The sequence below is a fragment of the Apodemus sylvaticus genome, chromosome 8, assembly GCF_947179515.1.
Source record: "Apodemus sylvaticus chromosome 8, mApoSyl1.1, whole genome shotgun sequence".
In the NCBI taxonomy this organism is placed as follows: domain Eukaryota; kingdom Metazoa; phylum Chordata; class Mammalia; order Rodentia; family Muridae; genus Apodemus; species Apodemus sylvaticus.
The window spans coordinates 91,471,501-91,490,934 of record NC_067479.1 but is presented as its reverse complement, the minus strand read 5'-3'; the positions used below and the strand labels follow the sequence as shown (position 1 = coordinate 91,490,934).

Sequence of the window (19,434 nt, the reverse complement as noted above, 5' to 3'; positions counted from 1 at the left end):
TCCTTCTTTTTTTTGTTGTTTTTGGAAAAGCATGTTCTTTTATTGAAAAAGAAAGTAAAAATATTTTATGATAAAATTGAAGATTTACATGGAAAATGATTCTGATAAAATAGAAAAAATGTATAGAAAAACACATTAAAATTAACAATTTTCATTAAAAATTGAAGAGTTAAGTGGTGGATATAATGAACATTGCTAAATTAATTGAAAAGGGAAGTAGAAACATTTTATGATAGAATTGAAGATTTACGTGGAAAATATTTCTGATAAAATTGTAGAAAAATGTAAAACGTTAAAATTGAAGATTATCATGGAAAATTTTATATAGATATAATAATGGTAGGCATAAAAGTATTCCTAAGTTGATTAAAAGTGGAATTGTAAACATTTTCTAACAAAGTTGAAGATTTGCATGGAAAATGTTTCTAATAAAATTGAAGAAATATATAGAAAAACATGTTAAAATTAAAGAGTATCATGGAAAATTATACAGATAAAATGGTAGACATAAAAAACCTTTCTAAATTAATTGAATGTGGAATTAAAACATTATGTGATAAAACCAGAGATTTACATGGAAAACATTTCTGATAAAATAGAAGAAATACATAGAAAAACATATTAAAATTGAAGATTATTATGAAAAATAATTCAGATAAAATAGTAGATATAAATTACTAAATTAATTGAAAGAAGAATTACTAACATTTTCTGATAAAATTGAAGATTTACATGAAAAATATTTCTGTTAGTTTATGACTTTTTATTGGGAATTGAGTCTATTGATGTTAAGAGTTATTAAGGAAGAGTGATTATTGTTTCCTATTATTTATGTTATTTTTATTTTTGTGTAGTTATCTTCTTATGAGTTTGTTGGAAGAAGATTACTTTCTTGCTTTTTCTAGGGTGTAGTTGCCTTCCATGTTTTGGAGTTTTCCATCTATTATCCTTTGTAGGGCTGATATCCTTTGTGGGAAGATATTGTGTAAATTTGGTTTTATCATGGAATACCTTGGTTTCTCCATCTATGGTGATTTAGAGTTTTGCTGGGAATAGTAGCCTGGGCTGGCATTTGTGTTCTCTTAGGGTCTGTATGAGGTCTACCCAAGATCTTCTAGCTTTCTTGGTCTCTGGTGAGAAGTCCGGTGTAATTCTGATAGGTCTGCCTTTATTAGTTACTTGCCCTTTTTCATTTTAATATTCTTTTAAAAGAATATTTTATTAAATATGCTTTTAATATTCTTTCTTTGTTTAGTGCATTTGGTGTTTTGATTATTATGTGCCAGGAGGACATTCTGGTCTAGTCCAGTCTGTTTGGAGTCTGTAGGCTTCTTGTATGTTCATGGACATCTCTTTCTTTAGGTTAGGGAAGTTTTCTTCTAGATATTTATTGGCCTGTTAAGTTGGAAATCTTCACTCTCTTCTATACCTATAATCCTTAGGTTTGGCCTTCTCATTGTGTCCTGGATTTCCTGGATGTTTTGGGTTACAAGCTTTATGCATTTTGCATTTTCCTTGACTGTTGAGTCAATGTTTTCTATGGTATCTTCAGCACCTGAGATTCTTCTTTCTCTTGTATTTTGTTGTTGATGCTTGCATCTATGACTCCTGAATTATTTCCAAGGTTTTCTTTCTCCAGAGACATCTCACTTTGTGATTTCTTTATTTTTTCTACTTACACTTTTAGATCCTGGATGGTTTTGCTCAGTTGCTTCACTTGTTTGTGTTTTCCTGTAATTCTTTAAGGGATTTTAAGAGCTTCTGCCTGTTGACCAATGTTCTCCTATATTTCTTTAAGGGATTTTTGTGTTTCCTCTTTAAGGGTTTTACCTGTTGACCCATGTTCTCCTGTATTTCTTTAAGGAGTTATTTAAGTCCTTCTTGAAGCCCTCTATCAGCATCATGAGATACGATTTTAAATCCAATTCTTGCTTTTCCAGTATGTTGGCGGTATCCGGGACTTGCTGTGGTGGAAGAACTGGGTTCTGATGTCGCCAAGTAGCCTTGGTTTCTGTTGGTAGGATTCTTGTGCTTGCCTTTTGCTACCTGGTTATCTCTGGTGCTGGTTGGTCTTGCTGTCTGCGGCAGGAGCTTGTCCCTCCTGTGGGCCTGTAAGCCTGTGTCTGTATTTCTGGGAAACCAACTCTTTTCTGGCAGGGTCTTTGCACAGAAGGCTTTGAAGCCACCTGGCTCTCTGGTGCAAATGGCAGCCTAAAGACCTCTGTCCCAGCTGCTCCACTGATCATATGCCCCATGTGCTCCTTAGCTGTCCCTCTCCAGAGAGAAGGCGAAAGAGATCTCACCTCTGTGCTCAGAAGTGAAAGCACTGCTGGGAGATCACTCTTTCCTGGTAGGCTGTGCACAGAAGGTTGTGGAACTGCCCAGCTCCCCAGTGCAAATGGCGGCAGTAAGACCGAAAGGCTAGACTATGATATACACACAGCCTACAGATCCAAAACAAACTCACAAAGCTGAAATAGAATAGGTGAGAAAAAAATTTTAACTTGCTCAAGCATCCAATCAATGAACAGCAACAACACTAATAACAAGAGCAATACAGGAAACTCAGCTTACAACTTAGTTAGAACACTTTACTACAAGCATGGAAAGCACGTTCCTGAATTCTGTGTTCAGACCTTCTCCCATACACACATATATGTTAACAGGGAGATTCACGCATAACCACACACCTCTGACTTCTATACACTGTGCTTGTTCCTTTATTTTTAAAAACATTCTAATTCCAACTGAAATAAACATTTGGACTTTATCCTTCCTATTTTCTGTTCATATTGATAATTACTCAAGCACAAGAAAGAATGTAAGCCAATTCACTAGTACACCAACTGCTGTGCAGGACATGACCTGCCGAATGGGATAAGATGTGTGTAGGAAACATTAAAGGAAATAGCAAAATAAGAAACGTGGCTGTGGGGTCCTTTGAAGCTATTTTAAAAAGTAAAATGTTATGTTAAGAGCCATGTGGTGTATCTCTGTACGTGTATAATTATTATTCCACTGATTTACTGCACACATGTCAAAAGCGCCTGGGTATTTGTGTAAGTGAAAACAAGCCAACCAAAGAGGCAAGCCACATAGCCACAAACCCAGACAACTTGCCTCCCACCTCTCACCCCACCCTTCATCCTACTACCTCCCAAACACAAAGGTCCTACTTGCAGAACCTCCCTTACAGAGAGGAACTACTATGCCAGTTCAGCTGTCATTTATACTGTGTTCTCAAGGAATAAGCAGTGAGAGCTATCATGTATACTGTACTACAGATAGACGGCTAAAGCCAGCTGGCAGCAGAGATGTCCCAGAGAAGCCAGTGGGACTCTTCCCATTCTCTTTTGTTCTGGCAAGAGCCTTTCGGAATGAGTCAGAAATCAAACTGCAAGCAACTGTCTCATGTCACAGAGCATGTTCTGAGAGCATGTCACAGAGCATGTTCTGAGAGCATGTCACAGAGCATGTTCTGAGAGCAAGCTCTATATCCCCCGGGTGCATTTTAACTCACATCTTCCAGTGAAGGACATAATGAGATGTAACATATCTCATTCAACAACCACTTCCCCACTAAGCAACCACATATGAGATAGGGAGACGGTGGTTTTCCTGTTGAGGCAAAGAAAAGAGAACACTTTTTTTTTCTTAGTTACCTTTCTTTTTTTCATTAATTAATTTATTTAATCACTTTACAACCAGATCATGGCCCCATTCCCTCCTCTCTTCCCAGTTACACCCTCACAGACCCCCTTCTCTCACTACTCCCTCCCCTACTTCCCAGAGAAAAGGAAGACCTCCCCCCTATGGGTACTAGCATACTCTGGCACATTAAGTCACAGCAAGGCACTCTAGCTACAGGAAGAGGTTCCAAAGGCAGGTAACAGAGTCAAAGATATCCCCAACTCCAATTGTTAGGGGACCCACATAAAGACCAAGCTACACATGTGCTACCATTGTATAAGTGGTCTAGGTCTAACCCATGCATGCTTTTTGGTTGGCGGTTTAGTCTGTGAGTACCCCTGCGCCCAGGTTAGTTAACTTTGTAGGTCTTCTTATGGTATGGTGTTCTTGACCCCTGAGGTTTCCTCAATTCCTGCCCCTAGCACTTTAATATATTCTCCCATGCTGCCAGAATCCTTCCATCACGATCCAACAATTAGAGCTAATTTTAGCTAAATTGCTTTCTTCAAGAGACAGATGTCATCAGGCCACTTATTCCTCTGTTTCTGTGCACAGTCATGTTAATAGAAGAAAAAAGGCAAAAGAAAATTCCTTGGCTATTTCAGCCAATAAACTTATTAATGTCTCACTCTCAGCTTCAAAGCAGGAGTGCAAAAATACCATCTCATTGTCCTCTGAGAGTGACTTCATTTCTACTTCAAAGCACCATCTCTCCATTGGGCCATTAAATTATTGAACATGGGACAGAAGCTGTCCACATAATGTCACCTCAGTCTTTTTTCATGAAATATGTATGGGTCTAATTTAAAATGGGTTAATTTGAAAGAAGTAAAGTAGAAGGATGGGTGGGCAGGAATCAGTATAATATAGTGAAATGAGAGGCCTTCTGAGCTGGTTATCCGAACTCTTCCTTCTGGAGAGAAACTGTCAGGGAAGCAGGGTACCTGTCTGGGCAAGCAGACTGCAGTGTTCATCATATTGCCTCCCACCCAACTCATAGTGAAATAATTACAATAACATTAAGACGAAAACGCAGGTATAAAATGCTGCTTTGTAAAACAAACATGCTTTTGGATAGGACTCAGCAAACTACCTGGCTTGTGCCTGCATAGGAATCAAGAAGGAATCCTTGTTGGACACTCCAATGCCTGCTCATTCCACTGAGAGTGCCAGCAATCTTTTTTTTCCATGAAAGACTAGACAGTAAATATCTACAGTGCTACAGCCCACACAAGCTCTATAACAATTGCACCACACTGGTATTATAGCAAGAAAGCAGATGTGTAGATGAATAAATGTGATGGGTTCTAATAATATTCTATAAAAATCAATCAAAGGACCAGAGTTGGATCCCAAGTAAATCCCTGTTTTAGAAAACTGTTAGCAGGCATTAGCAGCATTACACTACTAAATGCATAGAACACAGCTAACGTGACTTAAGCACTATATTTAAATTTTTTCTAAACAAATTAAATTCAAATGGCCTTGTGAGGCTAATGGCTCACTAATGAATAGCAGAGTTCTAGACCTCTGTACTTTTCCCCTTCAAATGAGATAGATGTAAGTCATCTTTCAATTAATGCCATAATCCATGTGTTAAAAAAGAAAATGCCCACACATGAGGGCATAGATCTATTCAACAAACCCAACTCACTCCTAAGTCAAATGTGTATGTCCTTCTACATTTTCAAGTCTATATTGAGACTTGAAGAGAGAGGTTGCAAAGAGCCCCTGAGAACATACATACCAATTATGAGGCCTTCTCCCAAAGTAGCCCACAAGGTGCAACATATAAATCAGCCGGGCTCACCACCTTCTTTGCTGTATTGCCCATTGCTTTTGAAGGCTGTTTTATTTACACAACAACTTCTGTATTTCTTATAAAAGAGAAATGTATAATCCAACCAGAAGAAGCAAGAAAAAAGTATAACAACACGTATGGAGTTTGGGGTTGCTTTGATTATTCCTCTAAATATGAATCAGAAATATCAAAGCCGTGTTTCCTTTAAGAAACACAAAGGGCTCACTTTCTTCATTGGGAAAATTAATAAGGAATCACCTATATAATGGTTGTCAAGTAAAGTATGGGTTAGTCTAATCATATTAATGATTTTGATCAAATATGTTAATTCCAGGTCCAATTCTCTATGATTCTCAAATCAAACAAAACAACAAACAACACCAACAACAATACTCTAAAGCCAGGCGTGGTGGCTCACACCTTTAATCCCAGGACTGTGCTGACAGATGCAGGCTGATCTATGTGAGCTAGAGGTCATCCTGGCCTACAAAGTGAGTTCCAGGACATATAGGGCTGTTATACAGAGAAACCCCATCTTGAAAAAATAAGATGCTCTAAACCATGAAAAATATAATACAAAATATATAAATGTAAAACAAACTCCTTGGGTACAAAATATGACACAAATCAACAGCAGACAATGAATCCAATCTTCATCATTATTTATCCCACTTCAGTATGAGACTGTCTTCCTTGAAAAGAGTCCCACATCTCAGGTACTGCTGCAACCTCAGTAGTAGAGTCACAAAATTGTGATATATACAACAGGTCTCACTTTAAAACCCAAAATTCTGTGAATCTCAAAACACATCTGGCCCCAGCAGTTCTGAGAAACAGTTCTTGTCAGGATTCTTTTCAGGATATCTCTCAGGAAAAATATTGTATATAGCTAAGTATCTCTGTTTTCCAGAGCCCAGGCCTTACCTCGGTCTGAAGGATGGCAGCCCTCTGTTCTTTGGCAGTAAGCGACTCTTTAAGCACTTCAATGTGTTGCTTGCAATCTGAATTTTGATTGCTAAGGGTTTCAAGCTTTGTTTGTAAGGCAAGAAGTTCTGACTCCTTCTTAGAAAGTTCCTGTTTCAGCTGATCAATCTGTAAAACAAGAAGACAATCACGAAATCTGAGAAAATTTTGTTCAAGTAGTTTACACTTGACAACTACTCCTTTCTCTGTTTTTAATGGCTGACAATTATAAAATATAGCATGAAATGTCATGTATCTGCTTAAAGAGATGGTCCTGGTCTGGAAGAGGCCCTACAGGGACAAGCAAGTAGACAAATGCATTCCATCTCACTGAGCCAATAGGTCTGCAATATTATGAAAGCTTCCTGCAAAAACCTAATTGTCTCTGAAACCCCAAAGTCTACTGTCAACAGGAAGACCATCAGAGAGTGGGGCAATGGTTAATTAACCAGAGAAACAAGTTCACAATGTGGACAATGACTCAAGAGTATCATTTGAAGACAATCTTCAAAAGAAAAATAGTTTAAGCATAAATAAGCCAAAAGAACGTAAAATATACATGAGCTATAAGAAAAAGCAAAACATGCATCATTCAAGTCACCAAGGATAAAAATAATGATTGGAGTAAAGCTTACTCTATCTCATATCCATCTCCCTCTAGCCCCCTGGGAACGGCCACTGAATTTTGAGATTGTTTTTTTTCAGTTCTATCATTAACTTTTGCACCCATACAGAACATATTATTAGCTTATTCATATTTTAAAACTTTGTGTTGCATATGCCTAAATGTTTATGTCTTAGAGACTAAATCATGTCCATACAAACCCATGTTCAAAGAACTTATCAATTTTTACTGAAGAAGAATATTCCACTGCAGGAGTTCACCTAATTTATTTATTAGCTCTGCTATTGGCCTGATGTTTGTTTTAGGTTTTTAGTCTTTACAACAATGCTACTCTGAAAAGAAATAAAACCTGATCATAAAACCATCTCTTGTTTCCATCCAGGTGTAAAGTTGCTCAACCACTCAGCATGCACATTCATCTTCGTCACTGTTTTACTGCTGTGAAGAGACATCATGGCCACAGCAACTCTTACAACAGAGAGCATTCTGTAAGCAAGCACTTATGATTTCACGGGTCTGTTACTGTCCATTATCCTTCACTCTAAAGACAGAAGCATGTGGCTGATTCGGCTGCTTGCTGGGGCTGGAACATTGAACCCTCATTCGATGACATCTGAACCTACTTTCTGTTGTTAATGGTTTCCCTCACTACTTCAGCTTCTCTTTAAATCCTTTTCACAAGTTGGAAGCTTAGCTTGGTGGGGTCTTGTGCTGAAGTACTTAACTGAGCATCAGGCCCTTCTTTAAACTTTGTATCTCGTTGAATCCTGGGCTCAGCTCCATTCTACCTTCTAATGCTCCTTTTCTCCTCAAACTGTACATTTTGCATTTTTCCTTGCTCAGCTTTCATATTTTCATTACAGATCTGTTAAAGAGTGCCCACTAATAACCATGCAACAGAGTTAACACCAGGCTGTCTTGAAATCTCCTCTGCCAATACCATTAATCCAAACTCTTCAATTTACCCTCAGGCAGATGTTTTTGGACAGAGACAGAAAGTAGGCCTATTCTTCCCCCAAAATATCACAAGAAAAGTCTCTTGGCCACTTACTAATATTCTTTCCCTCTAAAACCTTCTTGAGGTGGGCTCCCACAGTTCAAACTGCTGTCTTCCATGTTCCTGTGTCTATAAGGTGGCCTATTTTCCCTTACTTAAAGGTTCAACCACTTTTTAGTGCAAAGACCAAAAGTTAGTCTTCCCTATTCCTCCAACAAACAGCATGGCCAAACCCATCACAACAACATTCCACTCCTGATACCAACTTCTGTCTCAGCCACTGTTCTAATTCACTGAAGAGATGCAACTTTTACAAAAGAAAGTAATAAATTGGGGCTTCCCTACATTTTCAGAGATTTAGTCTATTATCATCATTACAGAGAGCACGTCAGCACACAGGCAAACATGGTGCTGAATAAGGAGCTAAGAGTTCTGCATCCAGATATGTAGGTAGCAGGAAGACAGTGACTTGGGGCCTGGCTTAGAATTTTGAAGCTTCAAATCCAACCTCCAGTGACACTTTTTCCAACAAGGTCATACCTCCTATCCTCAAGTTCTGCCATTTGCTAATAACTATGTATTAAAATTTATGGGCCTATGGGTCCATTCTTATTCAAACCACCCCAACATCTTAATCTAATTTTACCAGATAAGACCAAAATATTTTCCAAAGCAGTTATGTTGATTTGCATGACCACAGGCAGCTTGTCAATATGCCACCATCCCACAGTTTTCTATTACCAGTGCACTACATTTTTGTACACTGATAGGAGTCATGGGAGATGACCTTTAGAGATGACTTGCACTAGTCCCTTCTCCTCAATACTTCACAAATGTCACTCTTCCAAACCAGAAGTTGGGTCTGTTTTCCCACTCCTGAACTTGCACTGAACAATGATTCTAATTCTGAATGTGAAAGAGTCTCAGTACCTTTGTTCCTGCCCTAACTTAGACAACAACTGGCAATCTCTGTCCCCATGCTCAAAGACAACCAGCATGATATGAGTACAACCAACTTGTGATAATCCCAACTGGTAGCCTCTGTCCCCTGCTGGAAACTAGCTAACATGGGATAAAGCTAACAACCCTGTGACAATTCCACGATGTGCAAATGCACACCAGCCACATGAAACAGCCACTCAGGAAGAAGGGCCTGTCTTGTTCTAGGTCTCAAAGGGAAAATTTCTAACATGTCATCATTTAGTTTGACATCTGGTTTTCATGTGTAGAAAAATAATGTTATTTACTAACAAATATAGTAATTAGATCTTTGAAGATGCACTTTTAGGTTTGAGAAAGTTCTCTTTTATTACAATCATTTCAAGAGTTTCTTTAAATCATTAAAGATGCTTAATATTATCCAACATTCCGCCTCCATCCCATACATTTCTCCCTTTAATATGTTATAGTAATGAGTAACATCAATGGAATTTCAACATTATCCGTTCCTTGTATTTCTAGGAAAACTTCACTTAGTCATGATATATAATGTTTTTCAATGTTAATGGATTCAGCTTGTGGATATTCTTTCAGCATTTTTCATCTAGTGTTTGGGTAGAGTGCTCTGTTCTGTTCCCAACTGTTCTGTTGTTCTTGGGTTTGGGTATGTACTTCTCTATGGGAGCTTGTTTTAATGTGCTCTGAGAACTTTTCTGAAAAAAAAAAAAAGAATTCTTTTTTTACTTAGATGTTCATTAGAAAAAAATGAGCAAAACCATATAAAGCCAGTATTTTTCCCTACTAAGAACTCCACACTGCAACTAAATTTTCATATTTATTTGTAAGAAATTTTCGTAAAACCTAATATATATATATAGCTTTGTTTTCTTTCTCAAATATTTATCTTTAGTGTTTACTTGCTTGACCTCATCAGAAGAATGCCAAATTAAACCAACAGATCAGAGATCCAGTTGTAGAAGTGCTAACCAGACAAGTTCATTTTTTATTTTTTATTTTGTTAATTTTTGCACTTATTATTATGGTACTTTCTTCCTTATACCCTTTTGAGTTTTTCTACTTTATCTCACTAATTTTCAGCACTTTCCCCCATTCCCCTCCTCTCTGTTTGTTAGGTATGCATTATGTGTAGTGTGTGCATGTGCACATGTGTGGTACAGGTGTGTGCGTCCTGTACACATGAATGTGGAGGGTGCCGCTTCTTACCGTCCCCCACCTAGTTCTCCTAGGATGGAACTCTCACTCAGTCTGGAGCTTATCATTTTTGTGGGTTTTTTCCTCACCTCTCAGTTAGTTCAGGCAACCAGCAAGCCCCAGAAGTCCTCCTATCTCTACCAGCCCTTTAGCCCTAGCACTGAGATTACAGGTGCTAACAGCCATACCCAGCTTTTTACATGAATACCGCCGTTCCAAGCTCAGGTGCTCATGCTTGCATAGTAAGGGCTCTTAACCATTGAGTCAATTCCCTAGCACCCATTTTTTCTTACATAAGACTTAAAACTATTAATATCTTTGTTATACCACCTTAGCTTGATATCACTAATTCAATTTTCAGTACAGACATTAATCAGTCCTATTCTTAATCCCTACTATTTCCCTTTAATTCATGAATATCTTACAAGGCTATTTCTCAATATATTTTCAAGCGTATAGAGCGGTGTGTGTGTGTGTATGTCTGTGTGTGTGTGTGTGTGTGTGTGTGTGTGTGTGTGTGTGTGTAATTGGATTAACCTACATGAAGTGGGAGGGAGATAATGTTGTTCCTCAAAGCCACAGGTTATCCAGTGGGAAATCCACTAGTACACTGTCAGGAGTACACTATAAACCACCAAAACAGTGCAGGCCATTACATTTTCTCTTTGTCATTCATCATAGTGCTGAAGATAGCATATTGTGGACACAAGACGTGGAGAAATCAAGTTAACTTTAACCAGAAAGCTTCCTCCTTGTTGGCTAGCTTTCATAGTACCAGAAGATCTATGTAAGCTGCTTAGAGGAGAAAGTCACCAGTAGTCCTACCTAGCTGTGAACCTTATAAGATATAATAATAACCAGTGTGTCAAGATATACCCATGGGCGGAACACCAGAATGACTGCTATGGAGGCAATCAACTGCTTTTCTAGTTCGATTTGAGACCCATTCCACAGGAGAAAAATACATATCTGATAGTATAATTATTGCCAAGAACTCATAGTTGAGAAGCTCAAAGACCCCAGAGGTAAAACCAGTACTAATATTTTGCCAATAGTATCAAACTGCCCTCTATCCTTATCTCTATACCCACAGATTAGTGCAGTTCTCAGAACCTATCAGAATTTTTCTTTGTGCAGTAGATGAAGGTTAATACTGATGCTCACAGATGGTCAAAGTACAAAGAAAATTTAACTACAGAGTGCTCAGATACGAATGGGAAAACTGTATTACGCTTCCTTCCCACAAGGCTCAGGGATTCTCTTAGTTAAGATTTTATTGCTGTGAAGGAACACCATGACCAAGGCAACTCTTAGCAAAACATTTAATTGGGCCTAGCTAACAGTTTCAGAGATTGGCAGCATGACGGCAGACATACATGGTGCTAGAGAAGGAGCTGAGAGTTCTACATCAGGATCTGCAGGCAGAAGAGGGCTGTCTGTCTCACTGAGCATAGCTTGAGCATATATAGTCTCAAAACCTGCCTCCACAGTAATGGAATTCCTCCAGCAAAGCCACACCTATTCCAACAAGGCAACAGCTCCTAACATCACCTCTCCCTATGGGCCAATATCCAAACCACCACAGGGACCATCTGAGGAAGGGATGTGAGAACACAGCAAAAGCCAGAGGTCAGGGAGACCCTAAGTGAAACTGTATTCTTCACACAGCAGGATCACTGCGCGCACAAACCCAAAGCAGCTGTAGTTGTCTACCCAAGATCTGTGCACGATCATGACAGTGAACATTTCAGGATAGGACAGAGAGGGAGACAGTGATCCTCCTCTCTACCTGAGGAGCTATTGGCAACTGATGGCTTTTAGGGGAGGAAGAGTCAATTTTTCTTTAAGAATATGGCTTCCAGTAGGTTGACCATGCTCCAGTGCATGAGCCCACACCCAAGAGTATATGGGCAGAACAAACTGGACTCAATGAGTTGAAAACAAACAAATGAAATGGATGTAAGGTTGTGAGGATGGTACTAACAACATTTTTGTACAAGAGTCTGTAGACTTGTTCACTTCTTGAATGTACCTTAGAAGAGAAACTGTTAAGCCACAAGGTAACAAAATGTTTAGTATTTTGAGGAATGTGGTTGGATGCTTTTGCTGTCATTTAAGGGAGTATCTCCCACAGCTCTGCTTATCCTAAAATTTGCTATATTCCAGAGGATAGCCTTGAACTCCTGATCTCCCTGCCTCTGCCTCCCACTATACTGGGCTAGGGAAATTTTACAGTCTATGACATTGTTCATTCCAACCAGCAATATACAAAACCTCTAACCTCTTTTGAAAACACACTTAATTTTCCTGTCATTTAAATTATTGCCATTCTAGTGTCAAGAGAACCTCACTGTCACCAGTCTAATGGTAAATAAAATACATGCATCTTTATACATTGGCATAGATTTTTCTTTAGCCATTTATAAATCATTTTTGACAAGCACTTTATATCTCTTATTTAATTTCTTCCACTCTGTTTCCTACTTTATTAAATCTCCTCTCTGCTATGGTTGACCAAATGTTTAAACTAGTGACTATGCTTCCTAATTTCTGTTTTACACTCTCCCATTTCTAGATACTTCATTTGGTTATCATGAACACTGATTTGTATTTTTAGAGTCTCTTGATCATTCTTCATATTTAAATCACTTGTTCATTTAAATGCGCAGAGCGCACTTATTTTATAGGCTTTATCTTATAACTCTTAATTTGCAAACTCAATAATTTCTGGTTCTATTTGTTCTCTTTTCTAGTGTTTTTCTTGCAGATTGTATGATTTAGAGGGAAAGAAAGAGAATGATATCTGGAGATATTCTTGAAACTCATATCAGTTCTGTGACCATTCTAACCTTTTCTTTCTGCCAGTCCCTGAGACACATCCCAGCCAGGACCCTCTATGCCTTCTCCCTACCTGAATGTTCCTGATTAGCTCACACAGTGCACTCATGTGTGATCCAATCATGTCTCAAAGAAAACTTGTTAAATTTCTCTTGGCTCAAAACAGATAATACTTCCTGGAGTCCCTTAGACAGAATGAAGATGCATGGAATCGGGGGATTACTCTTGGTTCCTTGCACTAAGAGTATTGCTGTCTGGAATCCCAGGTTTATGTGGTACTGAGAATAACATTTCTGTGATGTACCTCACCTGAACTAGCCCAACCAGAAAGCTTCAATGTCCTTGTGACTGTGGAAACCCAAGGTCAGGTCTATCCATCCGATAGATGGCAACATGAATAAATAACCTGTTCTCTACCTATAACACGTGATCCACTGTGGCTTAGTTTTGGCCTGTGAGATTCCTTAATAGCTCCTACATTTGTATGCTTTTAATATACATTTCTCTTAGAATTTTGTTATTTTCAGAAACAGCAATAAAAGGGACATAAACAATACCTAAGTCACATGCAGCAGCTGAGCATGAACAGAGTGGTATGCCTTGCCAGGAGTGAGGACCCTTCAGGAGGGTTTAGGTTGCAGCAGTTACCAAAGAGGCAGATGTGGCAATTAGTTTTGATTGGCAGCTTGACACATCATAGAATCACCTAGGATGGGACTCCCAGTGAGGAGCTGACTAGCCTAGGTTAGCCTGTTGACATGACTGTGAAGCATTTTCTTAACTGGGCTTCCTGAAGTGGGAAGACTAGCCCACAATGGGTAGCACCATTCCCTACAAAGGTGCTTCTGAGCAGTGTGGTGCTGGGAAGAGGCAAGCTGAGCACAAGCGCCCACACATCGTTCTTTCTGCTCCTCACTGAGGATGGGACTTCAGTTTCTTACTGCTTCCGTCTCCTTGCAATGATAATTCAATGCTTGCTGATTTCGTTACGGTACTTTTTTCACATTAACCAGAAAAGAAACTACAGCAGTATGGATGGATGGAAAAACTAAATAAAAAAAAAAAAACTGATGGAAAACCACTAGGAAGAAGTCTCATGACATCAGCGAACAAGCATTTTTCATTGAGCTTACCAAAACTGAAAGAACTGGTAGAGGACTGAAGAGACAATAGTCTTGAGAAGGATTCTAAAAGGCTGGTGGGGAGGGTCAGGGGGAAGCATTCCAGTCACAGATTGATGGGAATGAGAACAAAGCACTCACAGCTCAGGCGAGCTCTTGCACCAACAGCATAGCACCTGAATTTAGTAATCCTGAATCCACACTCATATCCCTGTAGATAAGAAGTTCCTTCTCCCCAAAAGAACAGAACATAAAAAAAAGAGAGAGAGCTGATCAGAATTAGCATTACCTTAATGGTAATTAAAACAAAATAAGCTCTCTTGTGGCCTCACAGGATTGGGGCTGTGGACCTCAAATCACAGACAATTCAGCTGAGGCCCAGCATATAGCCAAGACACATATAAAACCCATTCCATTGAATACAACTCCAGAAGTCGTCAGCTCAGTGGGCTTCAAACAAAGACAAGGCTGTAGTACAAACTCTCACAAATACCCCAGGAGAAAGTTGCTGTGGGGCTGGGGTACAGCGAAAGGAATGCAAAGGAAACCTCCTAATCCTCAGAAGAGGGTGGGCGGGCGAATGGGAAGGAAGAATGTGACAGGTCCACACACACCTACTTTCTTCCACAAAAATGGGCTAATGGTGATAAAGCTGCTCCAGTCTATAAATATTAAACAGGCAGTCTCTTCAGAATAGCTTTCAGACTATTATTGCCGTGAGGTAAATTTCAAATAAATATTTATGCAGACAATAACTAAAAAAGGCTTTTCTGAAGGGAGTATATTTTACAGGAGGGGAAAAGAATCACATATTTCCAAAAATATGCCTTTTGCTTCTTTTATAGCCATAAACTCAATACAAATGGAAAGTGATGCAATGAACAAGCAACCACAGGACTGAAGCCAGGGAAGGCCTCTCTGTGATGGCCAGGAGAACAGCCCACTGGAATTACATCACCTACTCCAGATGAAGTTCGTGTGGACATCAGGCACACTTCATTCTGTCTGAGAATTATTCCCCCACTTATAACTGAGACACAACCAATGTCCTAAAAATCCCACTCAGCAAGAAAAACAGCCTTTTCTTTTCCCTGCAGATACATCTCCCAAGGTCAAGAAAGTGACATGCTTAGTATCGTGCAGCAGGTTATGAGGTTTGCAACCTGTCAGAGGTATATTTTTAAAAAAGTGTGTTAAGGGGAGCTCCATGACAGCACACTGGCACCTTTGACAAACAGTGAAGACAGAGGAAATAGCTAGCAGAAATCCTGTGGTCTGTAAACAAACTGTGTCAGGCTAGAAACAATGTCTTTTAGAGAAAGCGGGTGATGTAGATTTTTGGAAAAGCAATTACTTATATGCTTGACTATTTTCTCAGAGGTTTAACGATGTACTTGAAAGTAACTAGCGCTTCCCACAGCCTTTTAGGCTTGGGTTCCACAGTCTGAATTCTCTACCATTTGTAGGAAGAGTAGAAATTTGAGTCTCCATCAAGGAAGCATTGCATAAGACAGAAGTCTTTACAGGGAGCTTTAGCCCTTGTGGCCAATGGTTTTGTGTCAAAGGACTTGCTAGGAGCAAGGATTTCCACCTTCCCAATATATCTGATACTTCGACCTTTGTACCACTTTGAATTCTAAAACCCTACTTCTCCCAAAATATGCTGTCCTGGTTTTGCTACGATGCCATGTTTATAAAACCAGTTTTGGAGAAAACAAACAAATGATTTAGGTCTTCAGTGCTACTTACTTTTTAAATCATAGGTATTTTCAGAGCCCCACCCATCTACCTACTCCAGTTCCCGTGCCCAGGTCAATATCAAACTGTGGGTACACGGACTTTTCCACAGCTAGTTCAAATATTTCCCTGCCAACTGACTACAGGCAGCATTGTCAGGCTTAAATAAGGAATCCTGCTCACTCTTCACTGTAGGTAACCAAGAAAAGTCAGTAAAAAAAAAAAAAGTAATAAATGTGGCCCAGTCCAGTAACAACATGCTTTCAACCAGAAAACATAAAAATTGACTCCTACTGGTACATTTCAAGTAAAGTTTATCAGTCTATAAGGAACATTTTTATGAGGTATAACACATTTTTACTTGCATTCATTTCAAAGTCGCCTTCCGAGTCAGTTCAACAATCACAGTATTTCATCACTATTATTAATTGGGTTATAGTTCGTCAAGAATAATGTTTACAAAATTTAGCCACATTTTTTTTGAGCCAGGCACCTAATTACATTGTCTTTTTAACTCTCATCTAAGCCCTGTGAATCATTTTCTAAGACTGACAGTGCTATCCCATTTTATAGAGACAGAAAGTATGGCTGGGTAACTTAATTCTCCCCTAGAGCCTTCCTCCTAGCAAAGACAAGGTAGAGACGGCCCTGAGTCAGAGCAAGTCTTTAGTCAACACTTCACCCAACCCCCACATTATTCCACCTCAAGATCTTCTCTGCATTCTTTGACCGAGATTCTTTCTCGAAGCCTTTAAAGTAACTACCATGAGAAGTGAAACGGAACTCAAGGATATGGTCGCAGACAGATGTGGGCTGGCAGCCATCATGATTTCTCACTGAGGACCACATGGATGCTCTATTCACCTGGACAGAGTCCACACTGCAGGGTAGCCAGCCTCAACCAATTTGGGGCATTTTCAGCTGTGTAGGCTGCTTGACCACTCACTCAATCTCCCAGTAGTAAACTGCAGAGCGGGAAAGTGAACTTAATCTAAAATAGTAATACCATCTAAACCCTCCAGCTCTTACTCATAGCTGTGCCTCACATCTTCCAGTCCAGAGTGACTTGAACACTGTCTGCAGGTCACCCTAGGCCTGTGCTTACTCTACTCAAGTTCAGCTCTCCAAGATATGACTCCAAGAAAGCAACCAGATGGGAGACTAGAACAGAGGATGGCACTGGTAATTGTGTCCCAGAAAGAAAACAGCTCCATTCGAAGCCACTGAACATTCTAATTCTGACATCTCTAATCTTTGACCCACATTTTTTTCTCATACTAAAAAAATTTTGTAGCCAGGTTGCGGTGGTGGTGGCAGTGGCAGTGGCGGCGCACGCCTGTAATCCCAGCACTTGGGAGGCAGAGGCAGGTGGATTTCTGAGTTCGAGGCCAGCTTGGTCTACAGAGTGAGTTCCAGGACAGCCAGGGCTATACAGAGAAACCCTGTGTCAAAAAAACAAAACAAAACAAAAAACAAAATAAAACAAAAACAAATCCAAAAAACCAAAAAACCAAAAAAAAAAAAAAAAAAAAACAACATCAACAAAAAATTTGTAGTACTATGCTATGCCTATGTTAAAGATAGGGAGTTTTCAGAATAAGGCAGTATGTCTGATTTAAGTCCTTGAAGAAGCATCCATGTATACACACATATACATATGCAGTAAAGGTTTGACATATTATTTCTTCATATAATTTGTAAATACATATTGAATATAAATATGTTTCAGATGTGAGGAAATTGCTTAATTTTTCTCCCTTCTCTACTAGTGCTTTCTCTAATTCTGTTTAATGTTATAATGGGAGAACAAAGACTATTAAAATATTGAAAACTTTAAAAAGAAGACACAGAAGTAGAAAAAAATGTAATAAATTAAATTAGTAATGATTACTTTCAGAAACAAAATGGCTTAACAGGAGAATAGAAAAAGCATCCCAAAGTCTCAAAAGACCTATTTGTGGCTACTTATAAACATAATGGTTGTGTATATGTAAAACTGACCATTTCAGATCCTCCATCTACATGTAGCCCAAAGTTATGTTTTAACAAATAAAGCCAGTTCTCTGTACTGGCAATAGTGATGTAAATTAATGGAGAAGGTTGTTCTAATAATGCTTCTAAACATTAAAGAGTAACCAAGAGAGAAACAAGAACTCATCAGTACTGAGGGCTTTCTGGAGACCAAAGAAAATTGACTAGCTGCTTTAATTAAATAATCTCTGAGAATTATCAAAGCAGCAGGTCTACTTTTCTGATCTCTATTTTACAAATAAAGAAACTCCAGCTTAAAGATGCTAAACAATTTGACTTAGTGGGAGCACTGGGGCTTAAAATTATTTGTCTTATGCTAAAACCAGAATCTCTTAATAGCTTTGAGATGTGCCAGCAGGCTCACGAGAGCAATACCTTCTCACAGCACTGTCTAGGGATGGGCAAGAAATGAGACAGGACCAGGAGTCAAAAGAAAAGTATAGCTGAAAATGTGAGAGAGAGAAGACTAAAATTCTGCTGACTCCAGATACAAAGAAACACAAAGGAGCTCAGCCTTGAACCTCACAGAGTAGAAAGCCCACTAAAGACTCCCTTGGACCCCCTTCTGGATTAAATTTTCTCATCTTCTTTACTATGCATGTATCTCATTTCACACAGGGCAGCTCATGTGGGTCTTTGCCGAAGCAAGTAGGTAAACCATAACTTTCGTCTTGCAATGAGAACATGAAAGGCTGAGCCTCTGGGACCTACCTTGGTCTTCATAAACTTGGAGTGGCTTTTGTACACCTCAATTTGTTTGATCTCCTCCTCCCGGTCCTCTGTGTTAAGCACACCATTGGCTTTCAACATCTGGATCTCATCCTCAAGGTCCCGGATGTTCCGCTCCAATGAAGCAATTTTTGTGTCCTGTTGATAAAAGGCAAAGAAAGTTGAAGGGATTTTGTTTTGATTTTTTTTTTAATTTCATCATTCATTCCCAGAATAGAATTTAAGAATGCAGCTTTAGTAGTGCAGGATTAGCCATGCTGTAGAACTAGCCTGGTGTTCTGAAGCATTCATGTTTTCAGGTCGCAGGATCACTTATCATAAATCTTTTGCACGTTCATTGAACGTCTTGTGTCCATAATAGAGGGGTAACCTAGGTGCGTTTCACTAATGTCCAGGAACCAAATTACTAAGCAGTCATGGCAAAAATAATCATATATATGAGTCTTGTGTGTGTGTGTGTGTGTGTGTGTGTGTGTGTGTGTGTGTGTGTGTATGTATGTATGTATGTGTGTATACACTTGCACACACACAAAAAAAAAAACGTTTTGGTTAAAAAATGTAATTTTGGATATAGTTAACCAGGGTACATGTTTTGGTCCATTTGTATACACAAAATCAGTTTGTTCCTGTTTATTTCTTTGTATATTCTGTGGCTGCTTTAGTAGGCATGCTTGGAATTTGACTCTGAGAAGGAAATTCAGACTTCCTAATGAAGAGAACGATTCTCATCTCAAATACAGATATAAGTGAA

General features: G+C 39.0%; 1 protein-coding gene across 1 annotated transcript in view; it reads right to left on the bottom strand.

The window, feature by feature from the left end:
* The window catches only part of Erc2 (ELKS/RAB6-interacting/CAST family member 2), an 841,184-nt gene that overhangs the window by 558,065 nt on the left and 263,685 nt on the right, over positions 1-19,434 (bottom strand). The window contains 2 exon segments of the mRNA XM_052190312.1: positions 6,416-6,583; positions 18,666-18,821. Of these exon segments, the coding sequence (XP_052046272.1) occupies positions 6,416-6,583; positions 18,666-18,821 (324 nt within the window).